Here is a 15,860-nt window from a genome sequence, read left to right on the forward strand (position 1 = left end):
TGTTTTTTTCCCCAGTCACTTTTCCCAAGGCTGTTGGAACGTGGAAGGGCCGAACCCTGCCTGGCCCTTGGCCGCCGGGGCAGGAGCAGCTCCGTGTGGGAAGCTGATGCTCACACTGGATTCCAGCAGTGAGCTGCAGCTCTGGGGCCGTCCCTGGCCTCTGAGCTCTCTGACCTCGATCCCCCAGAGCTTTGCTTCGGAGGGTGTCTCTGCTTTCCGGCCGTGTGCTGCGGGAAATGGGAAGCGGGAGAATCCATACGCGTGACCTTCAGCACGGCTGGGACAGACTGGGGGCGCGTGTCGCGTGCCCGAGGGCTCAGAGCAGGCTTTGCCTTGGGGGTCCCTGCCTCTGGCACGACCCTGTGCGTGCCCTTGCCGTGCCGGCAGTGCTGTGCCGTGCCCTGCCGGGCTGGGAAGGGAGCGCACACCAGAGGGATGAGCTGAGCTGGGGCCAGGGGAGGTGGCTGCCCTGCAGGGCTGGGTGTGTGCTCAGGCTGGCCTGGGTGGTGCTGAGGATCTGCCTGCCCTGCTGCTGCTCCATCCCTGTTACCCAGCTCCCTGCAGCTCGGCCTTGCTGCTTCTGCCTGCCCTCTGCCAGCAGAGCCCAGGGCACATCCCCGGTGTCCTGCTGGAATCCCTCCTCCGTGCCAGCATCGCCTTTCCCCCAGTTCCCCGGCCGCACAGCAGGAGTGAGGGGGTCACAAGCTGTCTGCTGGCTGAGCTGGGGCTGGGCTCTCCCTCTCCTGCTCCAGGCTTTGGCATCCCGTGGCACAAGAGCCCCCGTGTCCCCCCCAGCCCCGCACGCCTGCGGCAGCCAGGGCTGATGGAGAGGGGCCAAGCACAGCAGCTTGGTGCCAAGAACTTTCTTTGTTTCCAGCCACCTCCCTCCCTTTTTTTTTTTTTTTTTTTTTTTAAATTTTATTTTTTCTTTTCCTCTCACAATTTCCCACTCCCTTTTCTATATTAAACCCACTCTGGCTTGGCTGGGTCGCTCAGCTCCTTGGGTTTCTCGTGCGGTGGCCGAGGGGAGGGCGAGGCTCTCGCGTCTCCCCTCGTTTCAGGATCAGGATAGCGTGGGTGAAATCAAAAGCCTGATGCTTCTGACTGATGCTTTTCCTCTTCGCTGCCGAAAGATGCTTTAAATATGTGCAGTTTTCCACAGAGGTTTATTGTGCAGAGTCTCCCTGGACCCGAGACCACACAGGCTCCAAGCCTTTGGAAAGAGCTCTGCAGGCAGCTCTACCCCTGCTGGAGGCTGTTATGTCTGGAGCTGCTGCAGGAGCTCCTCTGGAGGCTGGGGACCTTCTCTGGTGTCCCTGCATTGCCCTGGAGGTGTCTTTCCAGGTGGCCGTGGTGCTGCTCTCCACCCTGCCCATGTCTGTGACAGGAGCTCTGGGCACAGGGATGCCAGGGGAGCTCTGGGTTCCTGCAGAGCCGCCCAGGGAAGGTTGTGCCATGCCAGGGGAGCTGATGTTGGCGTGGCTGAGCGGCTCCTGGGCTCCACCTGGATGGTGCTGGGCTTGGGCTGGGCTTGCTGCCTGGGTCAGCTGGGTGCTAGGCAGAGTTCCCAGGCTCTGCCCTCTCCCACATCCCTTCCTGTGGGATTCACGTGTGTCCCCCCAGCCAGGATCCCGTGCGAATCTCCATGAAAAGCTTCGGAGAGCTCCTGTAGGAGGACAGAAGCCGAAAGTGCAGCTCTAGGTTTCCCTCACCTTCCCTCTGCCTTTTTCCTGCTCACATCTGAGCAGTCCAGGCTGCTTCCCAGCTTGTCCTGGTGTGTTTATGCAAGGAGTCCAGAAGTGATTCTCCTGCGAGGTCACACGGCCTCGTGTTTAAGAACGGGAAACTGGTTCTGTTATTCCATTTTATTTATTTTTTTATTTTTTTTTTCAGTGTCTGTTCCTAATTTCCTTGCCTCGAGTCAGCAGTTTGACTCAGCTCCTCTCTCTCCCCGTGCTGTTGTGGGGGACTTTGTGCCTCTTTGGGAAGGGCAGGACCGAGGGTTTGGGAAAGGCTCTGGTCCCTCTGTCCCTCTGAGGAGTCACCAGGAGCCACTGCTGTCTGCAGCACCAGGGATGTCCAGCGGTCCCTGCAGAAACGCTTCTGGTGTCTGACCGCTCCCAGGGCTCGCTGCTCCATTTCTTCAAGAGGAAAAGAAAGGAAAAATAAAAATAAAAAAATGAGAAATCCTTGGCTGCCCTTTTCAGCTTCGCACTGGCTTCTCCTCCCCTCTGTCCCCGTGACTCCCGTGGCTCTGGATGTGTCTGAGCTGGCTCCTGCAGCCTCCCAGGAGCTCTCCCTGCCCAGCAGGGCTGTCCTGGATCTCCCTCTGCCTCTCTCCTGTCAGGAGCGTTCCCCGGGCCGTGGAGCCCTCGCAGCTCCCTCTGACAGCTCTGGCACGCTTGGCCGGGTGCCCTTTGCATTTCTTGCAGCAAACTGACGTTCTTCTGACAGTTTCCCTTCCCGAGGTTTTCGGCCCCATTTTCCAGCCGTTCTCCCTCTGAGAGAGGTGCTGGGGAGGGGACAGCAGTGACAGATGCTGGGTGGTGATGGAGGGGACCGAGCCCACGCTGCCTCTGGGGAGGCTGCAGGATCCTTTTTCTGTGTTATAGTTGCATTTAGGGCATTTCGTGTGACCCAGGAGAACCTTGGGCAGTGGCTGGTGCTCCTGATGTCGCCCCGCTCAGCTGGGAACTTTGAAGCAGTTGGTCTGTGACCGATTCCTTGTGATGTGGGGATCCCAAGGAATCTGGGAGCCCGGCTCCAGTGGAGTCTGTCGTACTCAGCCTTTTCCATCTGCAGGTTTCCATTTTCTGTGGAGGATCTGTTCCATTCCTGTCCTCCGAGGGACGGGAGCATGGAGGGGGCTTGGTGTTCATGAGAAATGCTCCTCTGACCTGGCATTAAACAGGAGCCACCTGCACCTCCAAAATCGTCCCCGTGGCCTCTGTTCCTCCCAGGCTGGAGGCTCTCAGGGCTGGGAGAAGGGCAGGGTGTCCTTTCCAGGGGGAGGGAGGAAGGGCAGCCACCGCTCCTGGGTTTCATCAGCTCCTCCCCTCCCCTGGTGCAGACCCCACAGCAGCACAGGAAGGGCTGCGGATATCTGGATTTTTTGGGATCTGGACAGACCCATGGAATAACTGCTTCCACATGTCCTCACCCACACGTGGGCTGGGGAAAAGCCTCTTCTCTGAGCTGCTCTGAAGGGCTGAGGGGGCAGCTGATGGGGTGCCTCTTCCTGGGACAAAATTCGGGTTGTTTGGGTCACTGCCTCGTGGTGGCTGCTCCTGGCAGGACATGGTGCAGTGCCAGGCCAGGAGGGGAGGATTCAGAGCGAGTGCAGTGGTTTTAAAGCTCTGTTGGTCATGGGAAGTGTCTTCCAGAAGCACCTGAGGAAGGGATTTATGGCTCTGTGGGAGCTTAGTGCCCCATGTGCAGTCCTCTGGAAACGCTCACTGCGTGACGAGCGCACTGCTCAAACCTCCCCAAACCTGCTCTTGGCGTTCGGTGAGGGGAGCACACCAGGGTTGTGCTTTCTGGTGTTGTTTTGTTGTTTTTTCTGATTTCTGGGACAGCAGGGGCTGGATCAGATATTGGGAGACACCAAGATGTGTGATGGTTCTGACCCCAGGTGGGATGGGGCCGTTGGAAGGACGAGGAATATCCACAAGGAGACAGGGAGCTGGCTTTCCCCAGGTTTTGCAGAAGCTGAGGAGCTGCCGTTCCTGTGGGTTTCCCCATCTTCTCTGCTTTCCAGAAGCAGCTTGAGGAGACAGCCCTGGAGACCTTTCTGCTCTTGGAAAGGGATGCTCAGGAAGCTCTTCTCCTGACCCCTGGGAGATCTGCATCTCAGCAGAACAGCAGTGAGCTCACCACTGAGCAGAAACGCTCCTTCCCCAGCTGCAGAGGACGCAGGCAAGCCTGGTGTGCCCTCAGACCTCGTGGCTCGATTGCCCTGAAGAGCTCTGAATTGCTTTGGCTCGAGTATATCCACATCCTGATTGAAATCCCAGTCTAATAAGCTGTTGACTCCAAATAAAGGCAGGGTAGGAATAAACAATGAGGAGGAGTTGGCTCCTCGCGCTGCCCCAGTGGAAGGCTCTCTGCAGGCAGGCAGCCAGCGCTGAAATAACCCCGAGCGGCGCTGGGGACTGCTAAGAAAACCGGGATTTCAGCTGAGCTTCCAGCCCACATGAGCTCAGCGCTGGCCCAGCAGCGAGTCCTGGGGAGAGGGTGAAGGAGTCTGAACGTGTGTTAACGTCGGGTTAACCCTTGGTTTGCTGCCTCACCCTTGGAGCCTCCCCAGCCGGAGCAGACGTCATGGAGAGTACGTCTGTGTGCCTTGTGTTCATACAAAGTGCAGGTCCTTCATCACAAAATAACAGGTTGTGGATGAAAGCGGGGCAGGGAATGGAGAGAGCAGGTTTAGATGGGATTTTGGGAAGGGATTCCCCCCCCGTGAGGTGGAGAGGAGCTGTGGCTGTCCCTGGAGCCCTGGAAGTGTCCAAAGCCGGGTGTTTGATCACCCTGGGATGGTGGGAGGTGTCCCTGACCATGGCAGGGGGTGCCACTGGATGAGATTTAGGGTCCCTCCCGACCCAAGTTCAACAGAAGTGGACCTCGAATTACTGGTTTGAAAGTAGGGAAGTTCTTTATTTCAGCAATAAGGACTTGAAGGAGAACTTAAGAACTTCCTGCTGCCTGGTTTTCTGTCTTAGTTTGGAAGTGATTCCACTGGGAAGAGTCTGTCAGCCCTCAGGAGTGTCACAGCTCAGCTTGGTGGCCCAGGCTGTGTCAGCAGAGTGAGAGTGAGGTAGATTTTCAGTTCAGGATTTGGGCAGGTGTGATGAGCTCAAATCACTGAGTGTTGCACGATGGTGTTTGAGTTTGGATACTGGTTCAGGATGTTGGTCGCACTCCAGAATCTGGAGAAATGGGCATCTCAGTGGGAAAAAACCTTGTGAAACTCCTGCGGGATTCTGTTTCAAACACCAAAACTTCAGCTTTTAGGAGCCTTCGTGCTTGATTTTGCTAGCAGAAGTTCCAGCAGGTCCCTTCACCTGGGCATCTGAACGTTTTGGTCCTTCTTCAAGGAACTGATACTTGAATTTCTGGTGGAAATAAGGACTTGAATTAGGAGGAAAAAAAAAACAACCAAACACCCTTGGTTCTGTTCAGTCGATCTGAGATTTGTGTCGCTTGGGTGTTACACTGGCACCTCGTCAAGGGTTATCTCTGCTTTCTGTGAAAAACAAGGGAGGATCAGTAATTGCCTCATTCTGTGATTTGCTTGTTGTCCTTCGCAGAAGAATTGAGGATGAAATGGGCTGGGTTCGGTGTTTTGTTTTGCGTTCATCACCAGTTAAAGCCTGGTCGTGGGGTCTCTGAATAACCTGCAGTGGCCGGGGTTGGTCCTGGGGTGTTCTGAGGATCAGGACGCTGATTTCCATCCCCTCAAGTGTAAGAAACCCAAACCCGTGGAGTTTCAGGCCTTGAGCTGTTGCCGTTCCAGCAGCCAGGCTGGTGCAGGTGCTGCCCTTGGATCTTAACATGGAATTCGGTGCTGCAGCTGTGTGAAAAGTGCATATTATATGGCTCTACGCAAGATATTTACTATATGTATTATGTTGTATTGATTGTTAATGTTGTGTTAATATTTTGATAGTATGGTAAAGGTAGTTTTGTAGTTAAAATGTAGTTTTTTTGTACCAACCACAGGAAAACGTAAATCTTTCAGAGGAAAAAAAAAAAATTACTACTTCCTTATCAGAAGAGACCAACTTCTCCTGCCTCGCTCAGCCCTGTGGACGCCATAGAGATTAAAGGAAAAAAAGTGGCACTAACCAGAGAGAATTCTCTGTTTGAATGGAATTTATGCATCATGTATGAAATGTGTGAATATTCAACAGGCTATTGCTTTTAAGAGATAATCCTTTGTTAACGGGGATCCTTCTTCGGAGCTCTTTGCTCGGGGAGGCACCCAGACGTCTGTAACTTTGTTTTTATTGTCTCGTATTGTCCTAACCCTAACTGTTCAATTTTTTACTCTAATTCTATTTTTATAACCATCTTATTTGCTAATAAACTTTCAAAATTTTAAAAACAAGTGATTGGCGTTTTTCACAAGCTGTAAACGGGGCTGGCCGAGGTTTGGTTGTTAACTCCCGTGCCTGGAGGGATTTGTGCTGTGTTTTTGCACAGAGGGGTCACTTCACGTTCGATGAGTGCCCCTCCTCATGGCCACAGAGCTCAGTTCCCCACGAGAAATGAACATTTGGTTGGGCTGCGGCGCTGGGGCTCGCTGATTTTGGCTTTTCTTTGCTGACGCGGTCCGAAGCGTTCCCCCGGCTGTTGGGATGGCGGGGGCTGCGCTGGCAGCTCCTTGGGGGGTGCTGGGGGTTTTTTCGGGGGTCCCCTGCTCTGATTTCTGCCTCTGTTCCCTGCAGGTGTACATCATCAAGGTCAGCTGGTCCAATGGAGCCACGGAGGTCATTTACCGGCGGTACAGCAAGTTCTTCGACCTGCAGGTGGGGAATCCTCCAGCTCTGCCTCTGCCTGGGGGCGGTGAAGGGCTGAGGTCACCCCAGCTCCTGGGCTCTGCTTTATCTGTGCAATTGCTGGGGGTTTATCGGGGGGGGGGGGGGGGGGGGGGGGGGTGTTTGCTTTGGGGGAGGATTTTGTTGGAGTTAGGTCCAAATTCCATTCCCTGTGGCTGTCCCAGCTGCTGCCGCTGGAAAACCCTTGACTCCCTGGAGCGGGGCCTGGGGAAGTGCCCGCTCCCTCTGCCAGCCCGGAGGGCAGCAGCTGCTTTGGCTCCTGGAGGGAAATGTGGAGAGGGATTTTTTACAAAAGCGTGAAGTGATGGGACAAGGGGGAACGGCTTCAAACTGAGAGAGTGGGTGAAGGTCAGATATCAGGGGAAAATTCCTCCCTGGGAGGGTGGGCAGGCCCTGGCACAGGATGCCCAGAGAAGCTGTGGCTGCCCCTGGATCCCTGGCAGTGCCCAAGAGGTTGGATGGAGCTCTGTGCGGGCTGGTGTGATAGAGGATGTCCCTGCCCATGCCCACTAATGATCTGTGAGGTCCCTTCCAAGCCAGCCATGACTCTGATTTAATTCCCTCCCAGTGCAGGAGGGAGCCAGGGGGGAAATGGAAGTGGGAGGGAGGAGGCTGGAAAGGGAACTGGGACAGGCTGGGCTGCAGAAAACGCAGAGCCGTGCTCCGGGTGAGCAGGCAAAGGGTGTTTTCCACCTCCTCCGTGGTGGAGGTGAGCCAAGGGGTCTGGCTGGGCTTTATGAGCCGAAACAGAAACCGAGCTGCTGGAACAGGCTGTGTGCGGAGGAGAAGGGAAAATGCACGCGGGGATCTCTGTGCTGGCAGCGTCTGCCGCTGGAATGCCCTTCCCGGGCTGCCCGTGGCACCAGGGCAGGAGCTGGGCACCCTCGGAGCTGGGGCTGAGCATCGCTGCGGGCCGTGCTCCGGAGGGGAAGGACAGAGCCTTGAGCGAGACCTCCAGGCTGAAATTCCAGCCTGCCCGGCGGAGCGAGCCCCTGGGAACGCAGATGGCTTTCCCAGCCCCGGCCGGCTCCTGCGGAGGCTGGGACGGGGCAGATGCTGCTGACGGCGGTGGTGCCCGTCCCCTGCCCGGCAGCACAGCGGCAGGGAGCTGTGACCGTGCTGAGGGGACAGCTGGCTGTCCCTGCCCGGCTGTCACACGGGCCCGGGCAGGCTGGGGTTAAGCTGGGAGCTGGTGTAACCAAGGGAATCTCAAAGTAAATAAACAAGGAACAGCTGTTGGGCAGCGGCCAGGGCTGGGAGGAAATGGAACTCGTGCTTCCTTCTCCGCAGCATCTCATCTCATCTCGCCGTGGTGCTCCGAGGTGGTGGCCAGGCTCATTCCGCTGTCTGCTGCCAGGGGGGCACAGTTCTGGGGAGGGGTTTGGTGCCTCCAGCTGTGCTGCTTCCCTGGGATGGGGAAGGAATGTGGGGGATCGTGGCTGTGCTCCCTCTCTCCCTGCCCTCCATCCTGCCTGGAGCTGTGCACGCTGCTGGGGTTGGAAAACGTCCTCACTGGAGCCAGGCACTCTGCAAAACGTCTTTAGAGGCAGAGGTACTTTATAAATACACGTAGATCTATCTCACGGTGCAGGTGGGAAAGTTTAAAGCAAACATCTCCCCCTTCGCTGTTCCCTGCAGCTTTCTCTTGAAAAACAAACCAAAAAAAAAAAAACCAACCCCAAAACTTATCCCAACCGCTCCTTTTTGACTCTGTTGAAATAATGAAAGAATCTGTGGTTTTTCCCTTCCTTCCCCCTTATCACACACGCTTCCTGGTGTCCTTATTTTAAACTTGTGGCGCAGGACAGTGGAAATTGGATCGAGAGGCGAGGAGTGAGGCAGATCCTCTGAGCACAGTGGAAAAAAATGCTCTAGGTAGGCTTGGTAGCACTGAGTGCTGCCACTGCTGGAGGCCTTTCTCGCGTGACTCTTGGATGATTCGAAGCCAATTTTAGCTCTTCAGGCAGAAATTTTCCATGCTGGGAATTATTCATGCCTCTGGTTGTTTTAAAGAAATAAGAAAAATCCCACACAGCCCCCCCCACAAAATGAGTGCGGGGCTGAAATGGTTCAGCTGCTTCTGAAAACAGCCAGAGGGGAAAATATTTTCCCTAGGTCCAGTTCTGGTGATCTTTTTTTTTTGACGTGCTGGAGGAAGAACGGGAAATTTGAGTCGCAGGTGGTCTCTGTGTCAAGAATCTGTCTTCGATGCTCTGGGGAGAATCCATCCAGATTTATTCATCCCCACGGCCTTGAGCGATCCCAGTACGTGCATCTTTGGGTCGGGATGTTTGTTCCTTTGGTATCAGTGTTCCCAGTGGCTCTGGCTGCACTTTCCACGCTCCTGTCAGAGCCTGAGCAGGGGTTGTTTTCCTGAACACAGTGAAGGTTGGTGCACCCTCCTTGGCTGCTCCTTGGCAGGGACGTGGGAGATTCTGGATCCGAGCGGGAGAGAGGAGCTCGGTGGGGCTGAGGAGATGCTGCAGCTCCCTGTGAGTGGCTGGGGAGTTTCTCCTGACGTTCCACAGCTGAATCATTTGTCACCTTCCCTTGTGGCTGAACAATTGCTTCAGGAGCGGGGCCAAGGAAAACACGAGCACGATGAGCGCTGACAGCAGAGCCACGGGGCCAAGTGTCCTCCCCTCCCCAGGAGGGCAGCAAGGACACTCCAAACACAAACTGAACCGGGAGTGAAGCCTGGACCCTGCTGCAGTCTGACTCCACAGAATCCTTGAGGCTGGAGAAGAGCTCCGAGATCAGAGTCCGAGTTCTGCTCCATCCTCAGCTTGTCCCCAGAGCACTGAGTGCCACCTCCAGGGATGGGCACTCCAGACCTCCCTGGGCGGTTCCAAGGCCTGAGCACCTTTTCCATGGAGAAATTCCTTTGCCTTGGAGCCATCAGAGCAGCTGTGTTCCCCGTGCTGGAGTGAGGAGTGTCAAAAGCCGCCTTGCTGGTCACAGCGATGCCACAGCTTCCAGCCAGGAGCATTTGGAGCTACCCCTGAGTACCGTGGCCCTGCAGAGCTCTTCCTTTTCTTCTCCTTGGTACCACCCAAGCTTGGCCCTGTCCTGCACAATTCCGGGTTTCCAGCTCACGGCTGCAGCAGCCTCTCCAAGCACCTCCCTGCCTTTCTCTCCCAAGCGTGGCAGGAGACCTCTTCCTTTTGTTTCCACCCCTTGTGCCACCCCAGGGGCTGCTCGGTGTCACAGGAGGTGTCACAGGAGGTGTCACAGGAGGTGTCACAGGAGGCTGTCCCCTTCTCTCTGAGGGCTGCTGACCAGTGCTCTGCCCTGGCTGCTTCCCCCTGTGCCCAGCAGCTGAAGCAGAGGCTGTGGTGCCCCTCACCCCTTGGGAGGTGCTCAGGCCGTGCCCTGTCCTGCTCTGGGCTCTCCATTCCAGGTGCTGAAGTCAGGCTGAGAATTCCTAAGCCGAGGATGAGCTGCTCTTTGCAGGAGCTCAGTGAGCAGGGCAGGGCTCAGGAGGGGTTTTGCTCTGCACAGCCTCTGCCTCTCCTCGTTTTCTCCATGGCAGTTTGCATGAGGGCAGCGTTTTGGGAGTGAAGGAAGATAGAAACTCTCGTTCTGAAGTTTGAAACGCGGGGTGACTGGAGGATTTGTAGTGAATTCGTAACTCCAAGCGCCGAACTCGGTTCTGCATAAATCCCTTAGCTGGAGGAATCATTTCCTTCAGCTAGGACTGAGGCTCTTTAACAACACTCACTATTCCAGATGTGAGCTGCTGGGAGCAGCTGGATGCTGTTCCTAAGAAATCAAGGGAGGGGGATCGATGCTTGCAGGGGTGCTGGCCATGTCTGCTGGCATGGGCAGCGACCATCAGGCACGGGAGTGCCTTCTGTGGTGGGCAGAGAGAGAGGATCAGGTGTGATCCTGCCTGGGAGATGCTTCCAGCCCTGCCAGGAGGGGAGAAGCTGTGCTCCCAGCGCTCCCTGGTGTGCCCCACGAGGGAGGAGCCTGACGAGTTCCTTGGAAGGATCCTCTCGAAACCACTGGCTGCAAGGAGTGGCACTGCTGGGTAGGGAACAGATTCTGGCTGCTCTCTTGTGGTTTCTGGTGGAAACCCCCAAAAAGGAACATTTTTTCCCCCCTTTGTCATTCTGAGTTCATCAGGCACGGCTGGCAGTCGCTTCAGGTCTTCATGTGACCGAGAGCTGCTGTTGTCTGAAACATCCCAAACCCAACCCTTTTACACCTTTCCATCCCGCTGTGCTGTCCCCATGGAGCCCCACTCCACGTCCTCAGCATCTCCTGCCTTTTGGCTGCAGCCACATTCCCAGAATCCCAGAATTATTGAGGCTGGAAAAAATCTCTGAGACCATCAAATCCAAGCTGTGCTCATCCCCACCTTGTCCCCAGCCCAGAGCACTGAGTGCCACCTCCAGCCCTTCCTGGGACACTCCAGGGATGGGGATCCAAACCTCCCTGGGCACTTCCAGTGCCTGAGCTCCCTTTCCATGGGGAAATTCCTGCTGCTGTCCGAGCTGAGCCTCCCCTGGCCCAGGCTGAGGCCGTTCCCTCTCCTCCAGTTCCCCTTGGTGTCCCCTGGCACGTTTCAGGGGTGCCCCTCTTTGTGCCAGGCTTTTCCCCTTGCAGTCCAAACCCTTTCCCTCAGTCCTTGTCCCCACTGGAGCTGCAGCAGAGGGTGATGTTCTGTGCCTGCTTCTCTGCACAGAGCTTTAATTCCGAGGCCAGGGCTGGAGACACGACACAGGCCGGGCTAAACGTGCTCACTGCACAATTCAGGGACACAGAAACTGCGAATTTGAAGCAACTTCAAAATTGGCTCCGGCTCTCCCTCCCATTCTTGTCTGTCTGTGCATCCAGCGTGTTTCCCAGTTCTCCTGCTTGTCCATGTGTTCAACAGCTCCTTCAGGTTCTCAGCTGGAAACTCTCAGCTCTGACCCACCTGGAGCTGTGTCATCTTGGAGAGAGTCCTGCAGCCCCGGGGCCAATGGCTTTGTGTGCAACACCGAAAAATAAATCAGTCTCTTGAAGTGGTGCCTGCTTCCATGAGAAAATTGGCAGCAGGCAGTTGGTGTGTGCCTGCCATGTCCGTGTGGAGCAGAGCCTGCTCCTCCTGGAGGGGGTTCCTCACCTGTCGTGTGCTCACAGGCGCCAGGCAGAGGCAGGGAGAGGGGAACGTCTGTGTCCCAGGGACCCGGAGAGCTTTGAAATAATCCACCACGTTTAATGGGCTCCGAAGACCGGAGCTGGCACACAAAGAGGAATTGTTCTCATCAGCTTGTTTCAGGCAGTTGGAGGCTTGAAAAATTAAAATGAGCCTCTTGCTTCCATTACTGCGAGCTCCGTGCTTGCCTTCCTCTCTCTCCTTCCCTTGCTCCTCCACTTTTTTTTTCCTCCTCCTCCTCCTCCATTATTTAACCCAGGCTCCTGGCAGGAGTCCTCAGAGGCGAAGTGTGTGTTATCTTAATCCTTCTGATCCCGAGAGCAAAGAGCAGCCGTGCTGAGGAGCGTGCCCCCAGCAGCACGGGGCTCCTGCCAGGTGGGAATGCCAGCCTGGATTCCCCCCTCTCCTGGTCTGGGCAGCCTCTTTGGTGGCAAAGCCCTGAGGCAGCTCAGCCAGGCTGTGGCTGCAGGAGCTGCAGGGTTTTGTGTGTCCAGGGATGGTAAACAGGGCTCTCTCAATAGCTCTTTCGTAACAGGAATCTTATTTCAACACTTCGGGGATTTTTTTTTTTTTTTTTTTTTTTTTTTTTTTTTTTTTCTGTCTCCAGGGTTTATGGAGTTCAGCAAAATTCTGAGCAGTTGTGTGCGCAATGAACTGCGTGGTTTCAGCCTCCCACAAAAATAAATCAGCGGGGTCTCGCTCTCAGGCAGTCGGCTCGGGAGAGGCAGGCCCTGCGTGACCGAGGACAGGGAAAAGCCACAGCTTCCTCCAGCCAGAGCACCAGCAGCTGCTTTGTCCTCTGTGCCCCGGCTGCCCCAGAGCCAGGGCCTCAACCACCACGTGCACAGGAGCAGGAACAGTGAATTCCCACCCTGGAGCCCAGGAGGAGGAGAAATGCTTTCCATTAAATGAGGGCTCCGTCTGTTTGCAGGAGGGATTTTTCCAGCAGTGCATCAAAGCCCTCCATCACTCTCCTCCCCTCTCCCTCTGCTCAGTCCAGTGCACTTCAGCCTAGTTAAAAGTTGGCTCCCTGATTGTTTTCCCTCTCCAAATGTCTCCCATTTACAGCGCTCCAGCCCTTGGCAGCCGTGCCGGGGCAGGGCAGGGACTTAGCACGGGCTGGAGCTGGCACCCCTCCTGTGCCTGGCACACAGAGCTGTGCCTGCCCCTGGGAATCTGCAGCCTGGATTCCCTGGAGTGGTGCTGGATGAGCGTTCCCGGGCCAGCACGCACCCGGGACACGCAGCAGTGCTGGGAGAGCTCGCCTTCAGGTCCCAGAGATACAACCTGCCGTGAGCAGTGCTGGGAATGGCTCTGCATGGCTTATTCCAGGTTGGGAACAGCATTCCATGGCTTATTCCAGGTTGGGAACAGCATTCCATGGCTTATTCCTGGTTGGGAACAGCATTCCATGGCTTATTCCAGGTTGGGAACAGCATTCCATGGCTTATTTCAGACTGGGAATGGCTCTCCATGGTTCATTCCAGGTTGGGAACAGCATTCCATGGTTCATTCCAGGCTGGGATCAGCTCTCCATGGTTCATTCCAGGCTGGGATCAGCTCTCCATGGTTCATTCCAGGCTGGGATCAGCTCTCCATGGTTCATTCCAGGCTGGGATCAGCTCTCCATGGTTCATTCCAGGCTGGGATCAGCTCTCCATGGTTCATTCCAGGCTGGGATCAGCTCTCCGTGGCTCTTGGTTCATTCCAAGCCCGTCTCTCTCCCTTTGCTGCTCTGTGAGTCCATCCCTGCCTGTTCCCTTGGGATGGTCCCTGGTTCCCAAGGCAAGGGAGGGCTCCTGGGCCTGTTCTCTGTCCATCCATCCCTCTCCTTCCCTCTGGGAACGTGGCAGGGCAGCTGCAGGAGCACTCCCAGCCCTGGGGAAGCACATCCATGGCAGGGTCTGATCCGGGAGGGAGCCTGAGGGAAACCCCTGGAGCCAAAAAAGATGGGAGCGATAAAAGTGCCATCCCTGGGGTGTGGAGCTGAGCTCTTGTGCTGACAATGCAGCGTGGATTTTTGGGGGGAGTCTCTGGATAACGCAATAGTTAAAGGTTAAAGGTTCTCCCGTCTCCCTGAGCCCGGGCTGAGCTGATGCCCTTCCACTCCCCAGCTAATTGCTATTGGAAAAGCTCTGGAAATTCATCTCCTCCCTCCTGGCCGGGCCCTGGTGGCCCCTCTCCTGCCCCTGCCGTGGGCTGTGTCCCTGGGGAGGTGCCTGCCCGTGCCCTGGGGGTTTTCAGGAGGCTTTGTGCTCTCCCAGCATCTCCGTGTGCTTCTAATCAACCTAACACAGCCGCTTTGCCCGCGGAAAGACCTGCAATTTATATCGTGTGGCAGCAGCCCTGGATCCACAATGAGCCACTTTGGAGCTGATGGATGCTGCCTGGGGAGAGGCTGGGGACGGGGAGCAGTAAATCAGCGAGAAGGAGCGCTGTGTGCGAGTGGGGGATTTTGAGTGAAGTGGCCAGGACCTGTTTCTGTTGTTAAACCCCTCTGGTGCAGCACAGGCTGCTCTCGGCACCACCCACACACCCTGGGCAGCCAAAAAGTGGATCTGTGCACTTGGGTGGGGAGTGGGAGGCAGAAATAAGAGCTGGGCTTGCCCTGCCCAGGGTGATGAAGCTGAAGGGGTGAGATGTTTCCCCACGCTCCTGGTCCCATCCCTGTCGGGGGGACATCAGGCTCTCACAGGGCTGCCAGGCTGCTGTAAATCACTGCTCCCGTGCTTTTGGCGAGGGATTTCTGGCAGTTTGGGGGTCCCCTGGCAAAAGGCTGTGAACCTCTGCAGGGCCTGGGCATGGGAACAATTTAACCTCTTGTTTTGCTCCATGCCAGAAGCGCTGCTCCTTCTTGGAGCAAAGAAGAAACAGAACAAAACAAAACAAAACAAAAAAGCCTTTTAATTTCAGCAGTTCACATTGAAACATTAAATAATTGTAATGAATCCTCACCTTGCATGTCTTTCCCGTTGTCCAGCATGCCCTGAGGCTTGCCTGTCTCCTCCTTGCCGTCACTGGGACGCAGCACAGACCTTTCCTGGGTGCGAGGAAGGCTGGATCCCTCAGCTGGCTCAGGGGATCCCTGGTGGGGCAGGAAGGAGCTCGGGATCTGCCCTTCCCCTGTGACTCACGGCTTCCAGCTGTGGGCAGCCAGAAAAGGGAGAGGGGAAAACGTGAGCTGGTGCCAAGCGTGTGGACGCTGCAGGGCTCTGCGGTGCCATGCTGACTCCGGGGTTTCCCTTCTGCTCTGGCTCTTCCCAGCCCCAGGGTGCTGCTCTGCACCACGTTCTGGTCCTTTCTGCCATTGCAAAGTGAGCAATGACCAACATTTAAATTGTTCTCTGGTGGCGTGAGGACACCGGGCAGCTCCCCTGTCACAATTGCACCTCCCCGAGCCTTTCTGCCCTGCTGGCACCATGCAGGAGGGGTGAGCCGGGGAGTGGGGAATTGGGAATGAGCTCTGTGGCTGCCTTCACCTGCCGGCGCGGAAATCACATCCTGGAGGTGTAGTGAAGGGAGGTGAGTTTGTTGTTTTAACGCTGCCTTTGGCTGAACGCTCAGGGTTTCTCTTGGATGTCGTTTTTCACCACGTGGAATCAGCCAGAGCAGGTATTTTCCAGTGCTGTTGTGCAACGCGTGGAGAATTCCTCGCTCCTCGCTTGGCTTTACCACCAACCATGGGCTGGTACGTGGCGTTTCTGGGGAGGAGGGAGATGCGTTGTCGCAGCAGATTTTGAGGAATACCTCCCTCAGCGAGCAGTTAGGGTGTTAAAAAGAGGATTTGAGACCCTTCTTGGGTCTCAAATAGGGGAAATTGTCGGTTTGCAAGAAGTGTGATGTAAGAAGAGAGCATGAGGCTGCTGCTCCTCAGCTGAGCTTCTGCTCAGCTCCGACACTGCCTCCTCCTCCTCCTCCTCTGTCTCATCGTGTTTGGGCCTGCCACAGGCTGAGAACTGGGGATTAAATTCAGGGGAGGAATGCACAGGGCTCTGCTGCTCCTCATGCTGGGGAGGGGAGGGTTTGGGGAGGGAAAGGGAAGGGTGGAGGAGAGATCAGACCAGGAGCTGCCTGTGGGAGGAGCTGGGCACAGGTCATGCTGAGCTTTTGGAGCCTCCCTGTGACCCTGGAACGCTTCAGGGGGGCTGGCTGTGGGT

The 15,860-nt window shown here is 56.0% G+C and overlaps 1 protein-coding gene across 2 annotated transcripts in view; it reads left to right on the top strand.

Moving 5' to 3' along the window:
- Positions 1-15,860, top strand: part of SH3PXD2B (SH3 and PX domains 2B) — a 65,819-nt gene that overhangs the window by 4,295 nt on the left and 45,664 nt on the right. For both annotated transcript variants that reach the window (XM_040078587.2, XM_040078588.2), the window contains exon 2: positions 6,447-6,527. In XM_040078587.2, the coding sequence (XP_039934521.1) occupies positions 6,447-6,527 (81 nt within the window). The remainder of the gene's footprint in view (positions 1-6,446; positions 6,528-15,860) is intronic.

Source organism: Hirundo rustica, chromosome 14 (genome assembly GCF_015227805.2).
Source record: "Hirundo rustica isolate bHirRus1 chromosome 14, bHirRus1.pri.v3, whole genome shotgun sequence".
Classification (NCBI taxonomy): Eukaryota; Metazoa; Chordata; class Aves; order Passeriformes; family Hirundinidae; genus Hirundo; species Hirundo rustica.